At 51.8% G+C, this 19,671-nt stretch overlaps 1 protein-coding gene across 1 annotated transcript in view; it reads left to right on the top strand.

The window, feature by feature from the left end:
- PTPN23 (protein tyrosine phosphatase non-receptor type 23) overlaps window positions 1-19,671 on the top strand; it is a 57,886-nt gene that overhangs the window by 26,050 nt on the left and 12,165 nt on the right. Inside the window, exons 11-20 of the mRNA XM_080973965.1 lie at window positions 567-625; window positions 1,951-2,030; window positions 3,663-3,777; window positions 5,954-6,019; window positions 7,080-7,225; window positions 9,894-10,220; window positions 12,081-12,235; window positions 15,144-15,295; window positions 15,939-16,118; window positions 17,291-19,559. Of these exons, the coding sequence (XP_080830091.1) occupies window positions 567-625; window positions 1,951-2,030; window positions 3,663-3,777; window positions 5,954-6,019; window positions 7,080-7,225; window positions 9,894-10,220; window positions 12,081-12,235; window positions 15,144-15,295; window positions 15,939-16,118; window positions 17,291-19,559 (3,549 nt within the window). The remainder of the gene's footprint in view (window positions 1-566; window positions 626-1,950; window positions 2,031-3,662; window positions 3,778-5,953; window positions 6,020-7,079; window positions 7,226-9,893; window positions 10,221-12,080; window positions 12,236-15,143; window positions 15,296-15,938; window positions 16,119-17,290; window positions 19,560-19,671) is intronic.

The following is a 19,671-nucleotide window of genomic DNA, read 5'->3' as shown; positions in this document are numbered from 1 at the left end:
CGGCAAAGGTGTAAAAGAGCCACATGCGGCTCCGGAGCCGCGGGTTGCAGACCCCTGCCCTAGAGAATCCCCCCAAGGGACACGGGTGGCGCTGTGGGTTAAACCACTGAGCCTAGGGCTTGCCGATCAGAAGGTCGGCGGTTCGAATCCCCATGACGGGGTGAGCTCCCGTTGCTCGGTCCCTGCTCCTGCCAACCTAGCAGTTCGAAAGCATGTCAAAGTGCAAGTAGATAAATAGGTACCGCTCTGGCGGGAAGGTAAACGGCGTTTCTGTGTGCTGCTCTGGTTCGCCAGAAGCGGCTTGGTCATGCTGGCCACACGACCCGGAAGCTGTACGCCAGCTCCCTTGGCCAATAAAGCGAGATGAGCACCGCAACCCCAGAGTCGGCCATGACTGGACCTAATAGTCAGGGGTCCCTTTACCTTTACCTAGAGAATCCCCCCAGTGGCTGCTACTGCCTACTTTGGGAATTGTTGGTGTACCTTTATCCTGCCTCCCGCCATCTCTGCCTGCGGACCACCTGCTTATTATGGATATGTTTTGAACCTGACAATTCTTCTTGCAGGGTCAGCCTGAGACGGTACAGGAAGCCTTGAGGTTCACCATGGATGTCATTGGAGGAAAGTGAGTCGCTGCTACCTGTTAACTCTTTGCGTGCCTGGGCCTGGGTCCCTGTCACACCAGTTCCCTTCCCTAATCTCTGCTCTGCACCAAGAGAACCTGCCTGGTGCAGAGAGAGAGAGCGAGAGCACTCCTGTCTGGAAATTGGGAGAGCCACTGCCAGTCAGAAGTCAGATGTTGACGGGTCTGATGGTCTCACCCGTAGACCTTTGCTTTGCTCAGTTCTGCTCTTCCAGGCATTCCCTCCGTATTTTTGTGATTCTGTGAAACCATGAGGACTAGAAAACCTTTAAAAAAAAAACAAACACTTAATAATAATAAAAAATAATTTTATTTATACCCCGCCCTCCCCGGCCAGAGCTGGGCTCAGGGCAGCTAACACCAATAGAATCACAGGAAAAAACATAATAGGGGAAAAAGAAAAAGAAAAGAAAATACAGGTTAAAATGCAATTTAAAATGCAGCCTCATTTTAAAAGCAGCCCATGGATCAAAACCGTAAGGGGAGGGAAACATAAGGGTCAGACTCAGTCCAAACCAAAGGCCAGGCGGAACAGCTCTGTCTTGCAGGCCCTGCGGAAAGATGTCAAGTCCCGCAGGGCCCAGTCTCTTGGGACAGAGCGTTCTACCAAGTCGGGGCCAGTACTGAAAAGGCCCTGGCCCTAGTTGAGACCAATCTAACCACCTTGCGACCTGAGACCTCCAAAATGTTGTCATTTGTGGACCATGCGTTTGGATTCCTAAGTTACTCTACATAGAGTAATGAATTCAAGAAACGCACGCATGGGAGAAGAACGAGGTGCTGGGAGGTCCCACACCCTTTTAGTGCGAGACAAGGGTTAAGATCTCCCTCTGATAGAGAGCTTTGCATTATTTTCTTCCTCTTTTTTTATTTCCTTTTTCCATTTTTATTCAGATTCATCTGTCTTTTTATCGTATTCTATGTTGGGAAAGTTTCAATTGAAAAAGAAAGACATGCACACAGATTTGCAAGTTTTCACTTTGGGCTTGGGAAGCAAGGAGTTACTGACGAGAACACCCCCCGCCTCCTTCCCTCTTTCCAAGTTTGGCTTTTACCTAGTATTCCCCACATTTCTGGAGGGCCCCCCCCCACACACCAAAAAAATCCGACTGTCTGTAGTTGTAGTTCCTCTGACTTTGGGTGTGGGGCATCCCTAAACATAACACCCTTTGAAAACCCTTTGATATTGGTTGCTTTCTTGGAACTGTACTTGGAGCAAAAATATGTGATACTTCTTCCTGGGCATCTGCCCCCAAAGAGGCCCCCCCCCAGCAGCAATGCCCTTCAAGCCTGTTGTCGCTTTGCAGGTACAACTCTGCCAAAAAGGACAATGACTTCATCTACCACGAGGCTGTCCCTGCTCTGGATACCTTGCAGTCAGTGAAAGGTAAAGTCAAGACACTCTGTTTTCACAGAATTGTAAAGTTAGATGGGGCCCCCAGCGGTCAGGAGTTCGGCCTACACTCGAGTAGGACCCTGGCAGAGACACATGCCCGACTGGCATGTTCTCTCCCTCCTGGTCAATCGTTCGGGAGCTTCAAAAGCTTTCTTCAGCCCGAACATCACAGCGACCGATGCCAACCGACACTGGCACACTTAGGGATCTGCAGAGTCTTTGCAGCTTGCGTGACAGAACCCCAGCAAATCAGCATTTTGGCTAATCTACTTTATTTACATATAAACACACACGGAGCACTGCAACATGGCTCCCTCTCTCTAGCATCAGACAGCAAAGAGAAAAAGAACAGTCCCACTTCACGGAACACAGTAACACAAACATCCTGTCTCCGTCACTTCCCACTCTGTGGAGTCAAAACATATACCGTCATGTGAAAGACAACAATCCCATGACTGCAATCATGGAGCAGGAATTCTAACAGTCCCACCCCGCTCCAGTGCAGGAATATCTTCTCCGACGTGGGACTCAAACCCACAAGCCTGAGATTAAGAGTCTCACGCTCTACCAGCTGAGCTATCCCAGCTTTGGAGCAACCGCTATCGCCTTCTCTGCCTGCTGGTCTTGGGTAGGGCAGAAGAAGCCCATCCTTCCCCAACCAGGCGCCCTCCAGATGTTTTAAACTACAACTCCCATCATGCATTTTTTTTGCAGCATCCATCAAATTGTATGTAGCACAGGGCTACCCAAAGCATAAATCGCAGCGGGTGGTTTTGAAAGCTGATCGGCATCACTTTTGGCCGCCTTTTGATAACAATCAAAAACTTCCTTATTCTCCCAGGCTTTGAGCAGAGGCTAGCGGGGGATCTTACGTCAGATGTTTCCTGCTGACGCAGTGATATTGGGGAAGGTTTTGCTGCATCTTGATGGGCTGGGCTTTTGTGGCAGGGATCAGCTGCTGTCTTACTTTTTGTTGTGGGCTATTTGAACTGCTTTACAACTTGTTAAATCGCTACCCACAAAAGTGAGGAAGAGTGGGATATAAATGTAGTCGTAATAATAAAAGCCAAATAAGCATACAGGACTGGGTAAACTCAGACATTTACAGAAGCTACAAGGTTATCAGCACTCCATGGGTCCAGTGTAGCCTAGGTATCACCTCTAGGGACGCGGGTGGTGCTGTGGTTTAAACCACTGAGCCTCTTGGGCTTGCCGATCAGAAGGCCGGCGGTTCGAATCCCCACGACGGGGTGAGCTCCCGTTGCTTGGTCCCTGCCCCTGCCAACCTAGCAGTTCAAAAGCACACTAGTGCAAGTAGATAAATAGATACCACTCCTGCGGGAAGGTAAACGGCATTTCCGTGCGCTCTGGTTTCCGTCACGGTGTTCTGGTGCGCCGGAAGCGGTTTAGTCCTGCTGGCCACATGACCCGGAAAACTGTTTGCAGACAAACGCCGGCTCCCTTGGCCTGAAAGCAAGATGAGCGCCAAAACCCCATAGTCACCTTTGACTGGACTTAACCGTCCAGGGGTCCTTTACCTTTACCTTTTTTAGGAATCAACTCTCTGTCCCCAAGTGCTTTATTAACCCAATATTATTAACCCAATATTTACTTCATCTGCAGGCGCTCCTCTGGTGAAAGCCCTTCCCGTCAACCCCACAGACCCGGCTGTCACAGGCCCTGACATTTTTGCCAAGCTGGTTCCAATGGCTGCCCATGAGGCCTCCTCGCTCTACAGGTGAGCAGCTGCTTTGCATTCTGGGAGACTGTTTGGCCTGCCAGGTCCATGGGGGGGGGGGGCTGCAGGAAAACAGGTGGAGATTAAAGGGTCAAGATGGGAGGATTGATAACAAGAAGAAGGAGAAGAATTTATTATTTATACGAAGAAGAAGAAGAAGAATTATTTATACCCTGCCCATCTGGCTGGGCTTCCCCAGCCACTCTAGCTGGCTTCCAACAGAATATTCAAAACACGATAAAACAGCAAAAAATAAGAACCCTAAACAGGAAGAGGGTGGGAGTATTGTGGGCCAAGAGTTGACATGTGCCTAGATTTTAACTTCCGGGAGAAACTTCGGAAAAGCAACCTGAAATTTACTGCATTTTATTCATTGAAAGAGAATTATTTGAGAAGGATCCATAGATGGTATTTAACTAGATTGGCTAAGTTATATAAAACAGAATCAGATATGTGTTGGAAGTGTAAAGAAGCAGAGGGAATCTTTTTTTCATACGTGGCGGACATGTAAAAAGGTAAAAGTGTATTGGGAAATAATTTATAATGAACTGGAAAAAAAAGTTCAAAATTACTTTAAAAAACAAATAAACCCCAGAGCCCTTTTTATTGGGAATAAGCCAGACATAAATTCCTAGGTGTCAGAAAAGTTTATTTATGTATGCAACAACTGAGGCCCATGTTTTGTTAGCCCCAAAATGGGAAGTGAGCGAGGTCCCAACTGAAGAAGAATGGCAATTTAAGTTTACAGAATATGCAGAACTTGCAAATTTAACACACAGAATAAGAGAGCAAGGAGAACGTATATTTAAAGAAGGAAAACGTTTATTGAGTACATACAGCTGAAAACTCTGGCAGCATTAAGATAAATTCAACAAATGATTTTTGATGGATGTTAAAGCAGAAAACTGATTTGAATGGTTATAGTAAAATACGCAGGAATGTGTGATATGTAAAATGAACCATGGAAGGAGAAGAAGGGAAGTCATCGGATATTTAAAAGTTTGTAAAATGTTGTTTTTTTTTAAAATGTAAAATTGAAAACAATGAAAATTATTATCTATAAGAGAGAGTTGATATGGGCCATGATAGGGCATGAGAGATTGTCTCGCTCCTTACACCCCCAGTCGATCACTGCAGTCTGTAGGCGAGGAACTCCTTTAGGCATCAACTGGAGGTCTGTTCATCACAGTGTAGGAACTAGACCTTTAATTCAGTTGCGCTACCCTGTAGAATTCCCCCCCTTTGAATAATCATATTAATAATAATAAATATGCTGCCCATTCGACTGCTTCTAAGCCTCTGTATTTCTCTTTTTTCCTATGATTTTTATTAAATTTTCTGTTTTACATTTTAGAATATTCATTTAAACAACCTTAAAATACCAATGACTTCCCTTCTTCTCTTTCCATGGTTCATTTTGCATAACATAAATCCCTGCATATTTTACATAAACTAAACCATTCAGTATTCCATATTACACCCATCAAAACTTATTTACACAGTTGGATTTATCTTAATGCTGCCGACGTTTTCAAGTGCACACAATCCCCCCCCCCATATATTCAATAAACATTTTCCAGTCTTCTTTAAACGTATGTTCTTGTTCTCTTATTCTACAAGTGCTGGAGATGCAGTGAAGATGAAGGTACGTTCTATCGTATGTTGCGGACCTGTTAAAGGGTAAAATAGCATTGGGAAATAATTTACAATGAATTGGAAAAAAATGTTTAAAAGTACTTTCCAAAAAAACCCCAAAACCCAGAGTCCTTTTTGTTGGGGATAATTCAGACGGAAATACCCAGGTGTCAAAAAAGGCTATTTATGTATGCCACTACTGCGGCTCGTGTTTTGCTAGCCCAAAAATGGAAAATGAGTGAGGTCCCAACCAAAGAAGAATGGCAACTTAAGCTGATGGAATACATGCAGCTTGCGGACCTAACATATAGTCGTTCCTCGCTTTGCGGCCGGGATACGTTCCGGAGCCCCGGCCTTTAGCCGAAAAGGACACAGGGCAAAGCGGTTTGTGCTTCTGCGCATGTGTGAGCGGCAAACCCGGAAGTAACCCGTTCTGGTACTTCTGGGTTTGCCACGGACGTTAGTTGGAACGGACGCTAGACAAGGCGGACGTTCGCGAAGGTATTGCTGTATAGAATAAGCCTCCGTGTTTCCCTTGCAGCGAAGAGAAGGCCAAGCTGCTGAGAGAAGTGATGGCCAAGATCGACGCCAAAAACGAAGTCCTGGAGTACGTATTTAAGGCTCCCGGGATCTGGGACCCTGAAGTTGGGACTGGGGGAAGCCACCGTGGAGGGTGGGGTGAGGGGGGCTGCTTCTTTGCTCACGGGTCACTGGGGTGGTCTCGCCGCATCATCATCATGCATTTTTATTTATATCCCGCCCTCCCCAGCCGAAGCCGGGCTCACAGTGGCTCACAACAGTAAAAGTAACACAACATTCTAAAATCAATTCATTTTAAAATCAATTCAAAATCAAATTCATGGCAGCCATTGGGCTAGAGTTCTGTGAGGATTACCAAAGGAGGGGGTCAGACTGTGCCTTGACCAAAGGCCTGGTGGAACAGCTCTGTCTTGCAGGCCCTGCAGAAAGATGTCAAGTCCCGCAGGGCCCTAGTCTCTTGGGACAGAGTGTTCCACCAAAAAAAAAAAAAGCCCTGGCTCTGGTTGAGGCCAGCCTAACCTCCCTGTGGCTCAGGACCTCCAATATGTTTTTGTTTGAAGACCGTTAGGTCCTCCATGGGACATACCAGGAGAGGCGGCCCCGTAGGTACGAGGGTCCTCGGCCATATAGGACTTTAAAGGTTAAAACCAGCACCTTAAACCTGATCCTGTACCCCACCGGGAGGCAGTGCAACTGGTAGAGCACCGGGTGAATATGATCCTGCGGCGAGGACCCCGTAAGGAGTCTTACACCCGCTGGAGTTTCTTATATTCAGGCCAATATGGTAATAAAAATGGCGCCAGAAGATGTCATATTTGGAATTTCCCCTCTGAGAACGCAAAGTTGCTAAGTCAGTTTCTCCGATGTGGCTATAAATAAGGCTTTTAAAAAGCAGTTTGTGTTATAGCAGGCACCCCCGAACTCCAGATGTTTTGGGACTACAGTTCCCATCATCCCTGACCACTGATCGTGTTAGCTAGGGATGATGGGAGTTGTAGTCCTAAAACATCTGGAGGGCCGAGTTTGGGGATGCCTGTTGATTTCCAGTCCTTCTGAGGCTCCGCCTAGGGATGGGATAATCCAATCTCTGCCGTGTGACCCCTCCTGCCACGCTTCTCTCTTTGTAGACAATTCATGGACTCGTTGCAGCTGGACCCCGAGACGGTCGACAACCTGGACATGTACAAGCACATCCCGCCCGTCTTGATGGAGAAATGCGCAGCGCTCAGCGTGCGCCCAGAGACCGTGAAAAACCTTGTTCAGTCCATGCAGGGTAAGTTTATGGGACTGGGGATGGGGTGTGTATGTCTGTGCAAAGAAGAGACCGCTCAGGGTTTTTTCACTGGTGGAGAACTTGTGATGGCGTTGCTGAGGGACTAACTGCTTGTTTAAACTTATATAGTAATTGACTGTAAGCTTTTATGTTGGAACACGTACAACAATGTTATACACTGGGGTTGGGAACCTGCACCCTCTGGGCCAGTCTTGGCCTGCAAGACCATTTCCCCCAAACCATGCCCATCAGCTGATGTCTTTGGCGATGTCAGCCGATGGGTGGAGGACAGGATTTTAATCCTGGTTTGCAAGATTGCACAGCCAAGGCGGCAGGATCTAATCCTTGCTATTCCACTGAGCGGGACACGGGTGGCGCTGTGGGTTAAACCACAGAGCCTAGGACTTGCCAATCAGAAGGTTGGCGGTTCGAATCCCTGTGATGGGGTGAGCTCCCGTTGCTCGGTCCCTGCTCCTGCCAACCCCCTCCCCGCTGCCCCCCTTGCCTCTTAGCTTCCCCTAGAGCATGGGTCTGCAACCTTTAAGACAAAAAGAGCCACTTGGACCCGTTTCCGAGGGGGAAAAAACTGGGAGCCGCAAAACCGCCCCCATGCGACGTCACAGCCAGTACAGCGCCTGCCACAGTGGGGAGTGTCGGGGCGCACAATGCGCCTCCTCCCCTCGCTAGTATCCGCCCTGGAGCCGCGGCAAAAGGCTCTGGAGCCGCGGGTTGCAGACCCCTGCCCTAGAGAATCCCCCCAAGGGACACGGGTGGTGCTGTGGGTTAAACCACTGAGCCTAGGGCTTGCCGATCAGAAGGTCGGCGGTTCGAATCCCCATGACGGGGTGAGCTCCCGTTGCTCAGTCCCTGCTCCTCCCAACCTAGCAGTTCGTAAGCACGTCAAAGTGTAGGTACCGCTCCGGCGGGAAGGTAAATGGCGTTTCCGCGCGCTGCTCTGGTTCACCAGAAGCGGTTTAGTCATGCTGGCCACATGACCCGGAAGCTGTACGCCGGCTCCCTTGGCCAATAAAGCGAGATGAGCGCCGCAACCCCAGAGTCGGCCATGACTGGACCTAATGGTCAGGGGTGCCTTTACCTTTACCTATTCCACTGAGCAGCGATCACAGCTGTGTGAGCCAGTGTGGTGTAGTGGTTAAGAGCGATAGACTCGTAATCTGGGGAACCGGGTTCGCGTCTCCACTCCTCCACATGCAGCTGCTGGATGACCTTGGGCTAGTCACGCTTATCTGAAGTCTCTCAGCCCCACTCACCTGGGGGAGGAAGAGAAAGGAGAATGTTAGCCGCTTTGAGACTCCTTCGGGTAGTGATAAAGCGAGATATCAAATCCAAACTCTTCTTCTTCTGCTGCTGCTGCGCAAAAGCACCCTTTGAAGCAGCTCACAGGCAGGAGTGAGCTATTTCAAAGAAGCCTTTGCAAAGGCTCCTGAGCTTCCTTCTTGAGCCTCCAGAGGAGAAGTTGGAAAAGGGCTGCTAAAACAATCAAGGGGATTCAGCAACTCCCCTATACAGAAAGGTGGCAGAGTTTGGGACTTTTTAGTTTGGAGGAAAAGTGAGAGGTGGCGTGATAGCAGTTTATGAAATCAGGCATGGCGTGGAAAAAGTGGATAGATAAAAGTTTTATCTCCCTCTCTCATAACACTAAAACTCATAGACGTTCAGTGAAGCTGAACGTTGGAAAATTCAGGACAGAGAAAAGAAAGGAATTCTTCACACAGAAGCGCAGTTAAACTGTGGAACTCCCTGCCACAGGAGGCCACCATTATAGATGGCTTTAAAAGAGGATGAGGCAAATTCATGGCGTATAGGGCTATCATTAGCTACTACCACGATGCAGGCTTTGCTCTGCCCCCACAGCAATGCTTCCGAATGCCAGTTCCTGGAAACTGCAGGAGGGGAGAGGGCTCCTGTGTTCGAATCCTGCTTGCTGGTTTCCCACAGGCATCTTGTTGGCCCCTGTGAGAACAGGATGATGGACTAGATGGTCCACTGGCCTGATCCAATAGGCTGTTCTTTGTTCTCCTCCAAGTCTCTTCTCCTTTAAGTCCCCCGTCTTGTAGGCTTAAGAAGGAAGCATTGGGATCCTTAAATTACCTGTCTATAGGTTACCAATATTAAATTTGTGTTTGTTTATTCAAAACCTGCCAAGGAGCCCAGTTCATTTTGTTGTTTCTTTTAAGTACTTTGTAAAAGGTTCCCATTCTCCTTTAAAGTCACAGTTGTCCTTATCACGGAGCTTGTGCGTCGATTTCGCCAGTTCCATATAGTCCATCAGCTTCCCTTGCCCACAGTTCTTTTGTCAATATGCAGAGAATAACGTGCTGAAAAACCAGAGAGAGGAGCTGAAGGAACTCCGGGCTGGGGTGGGCTTTTCTTGGGGAGGGTGGAGGGAAAAATAGAGGGGCTGGGAAATGAGGATGATATGTCTTTGATAAATGGTTATGCTGAAATTCTTAATAAAAATTATATATATAAAAAAGGAAGCATTGGGGGACTTGGAAAAGGTCCTGTTCCCCCTTTAAGCCTCCGAGATCAGGGACCTAAGAGTTTGGAGCGTGGGGAGACTTGCAAAGGCGCAAGGGATTTGGACGGATGGGCAGTCCCGCCAATGGTGTGAAATCTCAAAATCTCTCCCTCTTCTCCCCTCCAGCGCTCTCTGGCGTTTTCACGGACGTCGAAGCGTCTCTGAAGGAGATCAAGGACCTGCTGGATGAGGACGAAGCCCAGGAGCAGAAGCTGCGAGAGGCGCTGGGGGGAAAGCTGCCCCCACAGCAGGGCTCCCCTCCCACCCCGCCCTCCTCCGGGCTGGCAGAAGTAGCCAAGGAATGGGCCAAGTACATGGAGGTGCACGAGAAGGCCAGCTTCACCAACACGGAGCTCCACAAGGCTATGAACCTGCACATCAGCAACCTGCGGCTGCTCAGCGGCCCCCTGGAGCAAGTGAGGGCCGCCTTGCCCACCCCCAGCCTGACGGAAGGTGAGGAGAACAAGGAAGGCGGTTGCCGCCGTCTCTTCTCTGTTACGGCTTCCTGCCGGTTGAGCCCACAGGCACCGTGAATCATGGATTCTTTAGCTGCGGTTCCTGCATTGCAGGGGGTTGGTCTGGATGACCCTTGGGGGTCCCGACTCTACAATTCTGTGATTCTACACTCTCTGAAATATGGGGGAACCCCCCGCTGCATTCTCCTCCCCTGCTAAGCAGAGCTATGTAAAGACCAGGGATGCAGGTGGTGCTGTGGTCTAAACCACTGAGACTCTTGGGATCGCCGATCGGAAGGTCGACGGTTTGAATCCCCGCGACGGGGTGAGCTCCCATTGCTCGGTCCCTGCTCCTGCCGACCTAGCAGTTCAAAAGCATGCCGGTGCAAGTAGATAAATAAGTACCAATGTGGCAGGAGGGTAAACGGCGTTTCCGTGTGCTCTGGTTTCCATCACACTGTTCGGTTGTGCCGGAAGTGGTTTAGTCCTGCTGGCCACATGAGCCGGAAAGCTGTCTGTGGACAAACGCCGGCTCCCTTGGCCTGAAAGCGAGATGAGTGCTGCAACCCCAGAATCACCTTTGACTGGACTTAACCATCCTGGGGTCCTTTGCCTTTACCTTTACCTATATAAAGACCATTATTACATATATGTCCTGTCTTTCCTCCAAGAAGTTCAAGGCGGTGTGCACGATTCTCCATTTTATCCTCACAACCACCCTTATAATAATAATAATACAGTGGTGCCTCGCAAGACGAAATTAATTCGTTCCGCGAGTTTTGTCGTCTTGCGATGTTTTTCGTCTTGCGAAGCACGGTGTCAGGAAAGTTTTGGAAAAGCTTCAAAAATCACCAAAGTCTTTAAAAACCTCAAAAAAGGCTACCACACTGCGTTCTATGAGTTGCTCCTCGAAGTCAAGTCGCAACTGTATTAACGGTGTTAAGAAAAAGGAAACAAACTTGCCAGACGTTTCCGTCTTGCGAAGCAAGCCCATAGGGAAAATCATCTTGCGAAGCAGCTCAAAAAACAAAAAACCCTTTCGTCTAGCGAGTTTTTTGTCTTGCGAGGCATTCGTCTTGCGAGGTACCACTGTATTTGATTTGATTTGATGCCATCAGGCATTCAAAAACATCAGGCATTCAAAAACTCCCAATAGAGGGCTTCAGATGTCTTCTAAATGTCAGATAGTTGTTTATCTCCTTGACATCTGGTGGGAGGGCGTTCCACAGGGCGGGCGCCACCACCGAGAAGGCCCTCTGCCTGGTTCTCTGTAACCTCACTTCTCGCAGGGAGGGAACTTCCAGAAGACCCTTGGAGCTGGACCTCAGTGTCTGGGCTGGACGATGGGGGTGGAGACGCTCCTTCAGGTCTACAGGGTCAAGCGGTGAGCTTCATGGCAGCTTGTGGTGATGTTTCAGGATCTGCAGAGACTGATTTCTAGAGCAGTTTCCTTCAGCCATTTCAAATCCAGGATCCTCCTGCAACCCAAACATACATTTGGGGGAACCTGCTTCTTAAAGTTTCTCTCTCTCTCTTTACCCTGATGATAGTGCTGCTGTTGCCACACACCTGAGATCAGGTTGTGGGTCCCAGCTCACTGGTTGTAGGCCATTCGACTCCGGGGCCACCCTTTCGGTAGAAGGAATTATTCAACGCCTGTTTTTAAAAATGCAGGACCAGAGTATGGGAACAGGTCCACTTTGTTGTAATCTAGAATTAATCCTGGTGCAGTAATTGAAATCCTGCACCTTAAAAAAAAATAAAAAAAAATAAAACCAGTCTTTGCCAACCTGCTGCCCTGGAGATGTCTTTTGGACTACAAATCCCATCAGCCCCTGTCTGTCTCTTTCCTCCCTAGACGACCAGCAGGCAATGCAGACCTTGAAGCGGATCCTGGCCAAAGTGCAGGAGATGAAGGACCAGCGGGTCTCCCTGGAGCAGCAGCTGCGCGAGATGATCCAGAAGGACGACATCACCACCTCGCTGGTGACGACAGATCGGTCTGAGATGAAGGTGGGCGGCTGGGAGGGAGAGAGGCAGGGTGTCCGGTCAGCCGTTCTGCACCACCATTGCCACCCAGTTCCTCCTGAAGCTGATGGGAAAGAGAATCATAAGAATATAAGAGCCCCCCGGAAAATAGACGGGCAAGTTATGTAGTTGTGGCCACGAACTGCATGACGTTCAAAGAGGATTAGTGAAAATCACAAAGGAGAGGGCTGTTGGCTGTTGTCAGTTGTTCTCTGCCTCCATGGTTGTCATGTTGTTGTTTAGTCGTGTCCGCCTCTTCGTGACCCCCTGGACCAGAGCACGCCAGGCACTCCTGTCTTCCACTGCCTCCCACAGTTTGGTCAAACTCATGCTGGTAGCTTCGAGAACACTGTCCAACCATCTCATCCTCTGTCGTTCCCTTCTCCTTGTGCCCTCCATCGTTCCCAACATCAGGGTCTTTTCCAGGGAGTCTTCTCTTCTCATAAGGTGGCCAAAGTCTTGGAGCCTCAGCTTCAGGATCTGTCCTTCCAGTGAGCACTCAGGGCTGATTTCCTGAAGAATGGATAGGTTTGTTCTTCTTGCAGTCCATGGGACTCTCAAGAGTCTCCTCCAGCACCATAATTCAAAAGCATCAATTCTTCGGCAATCAGCCTTCTTTATGGTCCAGCTTTCACTTCCATACATCACTACTGGGAAAACCATAGCTTTTACTATACGGACCTTTGTTGGCAAGGTGATGTCTCTGCTTTTTAAGGTGCTGTCTAGGTTTGTCATTGCTTTTCTCCCAAGAAAAGCAATGGTAATAATAATAATAATAATAATAATAATAATTTATACCCCGCCCTCCCCAGCCAAGACCGGGCTCAAGGTGGCTAACACCATGTATAAAAACAAGATTAAAATACAACATTAAAATGCAGCCTCATTTCAGTAGAAACTCAAATCAAAAACTTTGGGGATGAAAACGTCAAATCTTCACCAAGGCCAAATATCCAGACTGGTCCTACATAGGCCAGAAAAAAGCCAGGGAAGTCCCCAAATAGGAGTTCCATCACAGAAGAAGAAAGGAAAGAGGGGATCAAGTCGATTCCAAGCCAAAGGCCAGGCAGAACTGTTAGTATCTTCATCTCACAGGCAGAGGTACCTGGCCTCCCCCGAGGCAATTGAGTGAGATACTCTGTGTTTACCGTCCGTCTGCGACCCCGGCAGGCTAGGTAAACAAACCGGCGATCCTCCTCAAACGTGAGAAGAACACACCCTCTGCTTCTCTGCTTCTCTCTCCCTCCCTGCATTCTCCCAGGGAGGAGAAATGAGACAGACAGGAGTCCTTTCTACATGTTTTGTTCCTGTCACTCAACAGTACATAGAAATGCGACTGCACCCTTCAGTCTCCATCAGAAGAGTCACAACTCCTCCCCTGTACTTCCAGCACAGGTCATATGACACACTGAGCTAACATCCGGTGCTCAGTACAGAGAATAGGCTCCACCTTTCCTCCAACAGTACATCTGCAAACCTGTTTTGCATTCCAGCCATCTGGAGCTGGCTTTTGCCTTGGTGCTTTTTTCCAACAAGAACAACTCTGTCTTACAGGCCCTGCAGAAAGAAATCAGCTCCTGCAGGGCCCTGGTCTCAGGAGACAGAGCGTTCCTTGCTGGAAAATGCAGGAGTGGAGAGAGGACTCTGGTGCTCAGATGCTACTTGCAGGTTTACTAGAAAAGACATCTGGTTGGCCACTGGCCTGATCCGGAAGCCTCTGTTATGTTCAGAGTAGCGAAATGCAGCAGGAGCAACCTTTCTGGCGAAGGCACAGGCGTGTCTCCCAGTTCCCTCTTCCCTGTCTTTCTCACAGATCCATCTCCAGTTTATACAAAGCCCTGGCACTTCTCCCTCTTGCCTCAGTAGAGAGAACACATGGGGAGGCAGCTAAGGCAACGTTTGAGGGCTTGTTTGATTGTGGTACAGTGGTACCTCGGGTTAAGTACTTAATTCGTTCCGGAGGTCCGTTCTTAACCTGAAACTGTTCTTAACCTGAAGCACCACTTTAGCTAATGGGGCCTCCGTGCCGCCGGAGCACGATTTCTGTTCTTATCCTGAAGCAAAGTTCTTAACCTGAAGCACTATTTCTGGGTTAGTGGAGTGTGTAACCTGAAGCGTATGTAACCCGAGGTACCACTGTACCTTTTCTGCACCCATCAAAATGAAAGTCTAATCAGAAGAGGGTGTTGAATTTCTCTAGGAACCCTCCAGGCACTCTAGGAATTGAGGCAGGGTTTTCTCCCAGCCTTACCTGGAGTTGCCCTTTGGGCTTGAACCCAGGACCACCTGCTGGCCCGGCAGACCCTCTTCCACTGAGCTGTGGCTCTTTCTCCGCACCTCCGATAACCCAAAGGCCTAAAAGATGCTCTCTGCATTTCACTCTCCCCGAATCCCCTTCTCCCTCCTCCCCAGCTGTCAGGGAACTGACATCGGAGCTAGAGGCGGAGGGGAGGCTCTCTAATGATGCTGGAGAAGGGCCCAGCAGGGAGAGAGGCAGCTCAGCAGATGGGGAAGCAAATCAGCGCAACACCAGAGATAAAGGGGGGCAGATGGGGGAATCGGCGAGAGGGCTCCAGGACTCTTCACCGGACACCAGCGGGGAGAGCACGGGTCCTCCGCTACCCACGCCCTCCCTGCGCAGAAGGCTTCTGCGCAGGGAGAGTAGGAGGAGACTTGGCGTCAAACAACTTTTATGTTGGAAAAGGTTTAAGAAACGCCCACTGACGGATTCTGCTAGTGACTGAGGCAGCCACGAAGTGAAGGGCTGTCCAGACAGAAAGGTTTAAACAAGGCAACATAGCCAGGAGAGGCGGCAACTTACGCACGAGCAACTCATACTCATTACACCAGCCTATCGTAGCTTTGCCTTGACTTCTCCTCCGTCTCTGTCCAGAAACTCTTTGAGGAGCAGCTGAAGAAATATGACCAGATCAAGGTCTACCTGGAACAGAACTTGACCGCCCAGGAGAACATCCTCAAAGCCCTGACGGACGCCAACGTCAAGTATGCGGCCGTGCGCAAGGTCCTGGCAGAGGTGGAACACAAGTGAGTGGCCGGGGGGAGGAAGAGAAGCAGTTTTTGGATTTCTGGTGTCCAAAACCTGAGGGGTGGTTGGTGGGAGGCTTGGCAGCCCGGCAAAAGTTTGATGTTCTGCCAGCTAGATGCCAGCAGGGAGGCAGCAGCCAGAAATTATGGGTGCAACGAGAATGGTGGATTAAATTTCACAGTGCTTGGGCTCCTGTCTTGAGAAGTGAGTGTGTGTGCACGTGCGCACACGCGCAAAGGGGTGTACACTTGTCGATTGGTACGGCTCAGCACTTGTGCCCAGGCATGTGTGAATGCCTCTCCTGGCTCTGCGCGCTTTCTGAGAGCCAGTGTGGTGTAGTGGTTAAGAGCGGTAGTCTTGTAATCTGGTGAACCGGGTTCGATTCCCCGCTCCTCCACATGCAGCTGCTGGGTGACCTTGGGCTAGTCACACTTTTCTGAAGTCTCTCAGCCCCACTCACCTCACGGAGTGTTTGTTGTGGGGAAGGAAGGGAAAGGAGAATGTTAGCCGCTTTGGGACTCCTTAAAGGGAGTGAAAGGCGGGATATCAAATCCAAACTCCTCTTCTTCTTCTTCTTTCTGGGTGGTCCTGCAAACGCCCCTCTTCCTCATCCTAACCCTTCTTTTCCTGCCGTCCCCCCAGGTGGAACACCTCTTTGCAGACACTGGTGGCTTCCTATGAGGCTTACGAGGACCTGATGAAGAAATCCCAGGAAGGGAAGGATTTCTACGCCGACTTGGAGAGCAAAGTGGCCAAACTGCTGGAGAAATCCCACACTGCCTGCAAGGGAGCCGAGGTGGTCAGGCAGCAGCTCCTGGAGAGGTAAGGTGGCTTGGCTCCGGGTGCAAGTGGGTGGGTGTGGAGGCAGAGCAGAGACATCCTGGCTAGTAGCCATTGTTGGCCTTCTCCTCTGTGAATTTGTCCCTCCTTCTTTTAAAGCCATCCAGGTTGGTGGCCATCCTGTGGCAGGGAGTTCCAAAGTTTAACTGTAAAATGTGACGTTAAAACGAGGGTAATCCGGGATGATGGGAATTGTATTCCAACACTATCCAGGGTCACAAGATTGAGAAAGGCTGGTTTAGGTGATGATCGGAACACCAGGTTTTTTTAAAAAAAAATATACAGACACCTGGGGTTTTAATAATAATAATAAATATTTATTTATACCCCGCCCTTCCCAGTTCAAAAACTGGGCTCAGGGTGGCTAACAACAAATTTAAAACACTTTAAAACACTTAATTATAAAAGCAGCATAAAATACAGTATAAAAGCATGAATAACAATAAAAGTCAAAAGTCAAACAGATAATCCCCAGGGCTAGCTGGCTGAATTGGTCCTACTTGGGCCAGCGAGGAGGCCAGGGGAGAATTAGCTGTGGGGTCTCAGAGCGGGTGATCTTCATAAAAGGGGAGGGGGGAGGGAAAAGAAGGGAAGTAAAAGATCAGGCTGAATTCAAATTAAAGGCCAGGCAGGATAGCTCTGTCTTACAGGCCCGGCGGAAGGAGGTTAAATCCTGAAGGGCCCTAGTCTCGTGGGACAGAGCATTCCACCATGTCGGAGCCATCACTGAGAAGGCCCTGGCCCTGGTAGAGGATAGTCTGACTTCCTTAGGGCCCGGGACCTTTAAGCTATAATTATTCATGGACCTTAGGGTCCTCTGCGGGGCAGACCAGGAGAGGTGGTCCCGTAAATACAAGGGCCCTAAGCCACAAAGGACTTTAAAGGTCAAGACCAGCACCTTGAACCTGACCCGATACTCCACCGGGAGCCAGTGCAACTGGTAAAGCACTGGCTGAATATGCTCCCATGGCAGAGACCCTGTGAGGAGCCTCAACATGGCATTCTGCACCCACTGGAGTTTGTGGGACAGTTTCGAGGGCAGCCTTGTGTAGAGCGAATTACAGTAGTCCCTGTTCAGGGACCCTCTGGGGGCAAGGGGGTGCTGGGAGTGGGTGCCCATCTCACACGGCTTCTCTGTGGCCTTGCCTTGGCAGGGAACTGAAGAAGAGACCTCCTGCCAGGCCCACCACCCCCAAGCCAGCGCTCCAGAAGAAGACCTCCGACCTCGAGCTGCCCGACCCCCTGCCCCTCGGCTCCCTCTCCCTGGCCGACCTCCCGGAGGAGCTCCGCAGCCTGCCCCCTGAAGTCCTGGGGGCTCACCTGGCACAGCTGCCGCCGGACGCCTTGGCCGCCCTGGGTCTGGACCCCGCCTTCCCCCACGCCGGCCTGCGAGCGGCCCCTGGCCAGGAAGCCTTCTCTGCCCCCCAGCCGGGCCAGGCCAGGCTTCCCTTCGGCCCGGCGGGCCGAGGTGCCCCCCACAGGCACTACCCGCCGCCCAGAGTCCCGGCCGGCTCCTCACAAGCCCCCTACCTGCCGGCCTCCCACCAGATGCCGCCTTCTGCCCCCCAGGCAGCCCCACCACCGATGAGCTGTGCCCCCTCCTCAGGCACCTACCCACCCAGCGCCAGTGTCATGCGGGGCCCAGCTGTGCAGCCCCCCTACGCTCTGTCCCCTCAGCACACCTCCCCGCAGCACCTCCCCATGCCCGTCTCCGCTCCCCTGGGGGGCATGGTTTACGGCATGGGGCAGCTGGCCCCCAACAGCGGGGCCTTCCCGGCCAGCCACTCCACCCCTCTGGCAGTTAGGCCCCCCGCGCCCTCCCCACACCAGTACAGCGTCGGCAACTTTCCGCCGGGGGTCCGGCCAGCCACCACCACCGTCGACAGCATCCAGGCCCCCATCTCGAGCTGCACGGCCCCCAGGGGCATGGCCGGGCCGCTCCCCCAATGGGCAGGGCCTCCTCCTCCTGCCCAGGGTGGCTTCGCAGGACCTCAAGGGACCCCCAACGCTCAGTTCCCCTACCCACAGCCTTTCATGCAGCAGGTCCTGCCGCCTTACTCCTCTGCTCAACCTCCGCAGGCCTTCTCCCCCCATGGACCCCTCCAGCCCCCGATGGACCGGCAGGTCCGCCCCCAGCCCCTCGGCCCGCCCCCTCAGCAGTACACACCCCAGTTCCTGGCCCAGGCCACAATGCCCCAGCCGCAGCCACCCTTCCAGCACCCCTTTCCAGCTCAGGTCTGCGCTCCGCAAGCCGCCCTCGGACAGGGCCACCCCGTCCAACTGGGAGCCCAACACTACCAGCTTGGGCCGCCCCACGACAAGCTGCCTCGGGGCCACGCCCTGCCTCCCCACTCCCTGACCTACCCCACGGCCGTGTCGCACACCCCCAACATTTCCATGGGCATGATGGGGCCCGGGCAGCAACAGCAGCAGCAGATTCCCCTTCGCCCGTCGCTCGCTTCCATCCAGCCCTTGCCCGCTGGATCGCCGGCCCAGGTTGCCTTTGGCGCCGGCCCGACGCCCCTGGGCCCTGGGACCCCCCAGATCCCTCCAGGGGCCCCCATGCCCCTGGGAGGGCAGCCCCAGCCCGTCAGCCAGGCCCTCCCTCACCACGTCCCCCCCGCACCCAGCCCTGCCCTGGCACAGATGCCCGGCGCAGCAGTGGTGCCGGGCGCTGCTTTGCCCTCGCCGGCGCCCTCGCCGCAGCCTTCCCTGACCCTGCCGGCTCCCTCTCTCCTGCCCCCCTCGGGGCCTCTCCCGCAGCTGCCCCCCTCCTCTCTGGCGCCCGGCGGGGCCGCCCCACTAGCGCAGGGCCCCTCCGATGCCTCCCGCTTCCCCCGGCAGAACTCGTCCACCGACGACCTCCTGTCCTCCAGCCCCGAGAGCCAGCACGGGGGCGCCAAGGCCTCCGTGGGGCAGCCCCTCCTGCAGCCCACCAAAGCTGATGCCAAGGACGGGCTGAAGCCGAAAGCCGTGCAGCTGATCGAGAAGGACCCCTACGAGAAGCCTGAGCACATCCGGCGGCTCCTGTCGGAGCTGGAGCGCTTCCAGGACGTGGTGGGCGGCCTGGAGAAGCCGGCCCCTTCCTCGGGGAGCGCCAGCGAGCTGGACGGCGTCTGGAAGGAGCTGCAGGACGCCCAGGAGAAAGATGCCCGCCAGCTGTCCATCGCCATCGCCCGCTGCTACTCCATGAAGAACCGCCACCAGGACATCATGCCCTACGACAAGAACCGCATTGTCCTGCAGTCGGGCAAGGACGACTACATCAACGCCAGCCGCGTCGAAGACCTCTCCTCCTACTGCCCCACCATCATCGCCACGCAGGCCCCCCTGGTGGGCACCGCCTCCGACTTCTGGCTCATGATTTACGAGCAGAAGGTGTCCGTCGTCGTCATGCTGGTTTCTGAGCAGGAGATTGAGAAAGTAAGGAGCAAGGATTTGTCACAAGTCGAGTGTACTTTGATAATAATAAGAATACTAATAATAGAATTAGCCAAATTGACAGACATAATAAGATAAAAATCAAAAAGGGAAG

The sequence above is a fragment of the Podarcis pityusensis genome (genome assembly GCF_964106645.2).
Source record: "Podarcis pityusensis genome assembly, chromosome: 12".
NCBI classification, from domain to species: Eukaryota; Metazoa; Chordata; class Lepidosauria; order Squamata; family Lacertidae; genus Podarcis; species Podarcis pityusensis.
The sequence above is the reverse complement of the archived record's forward strand: the minus strand, read 5'-3'. Positions and strand labels throughout refer to the sequence as shown.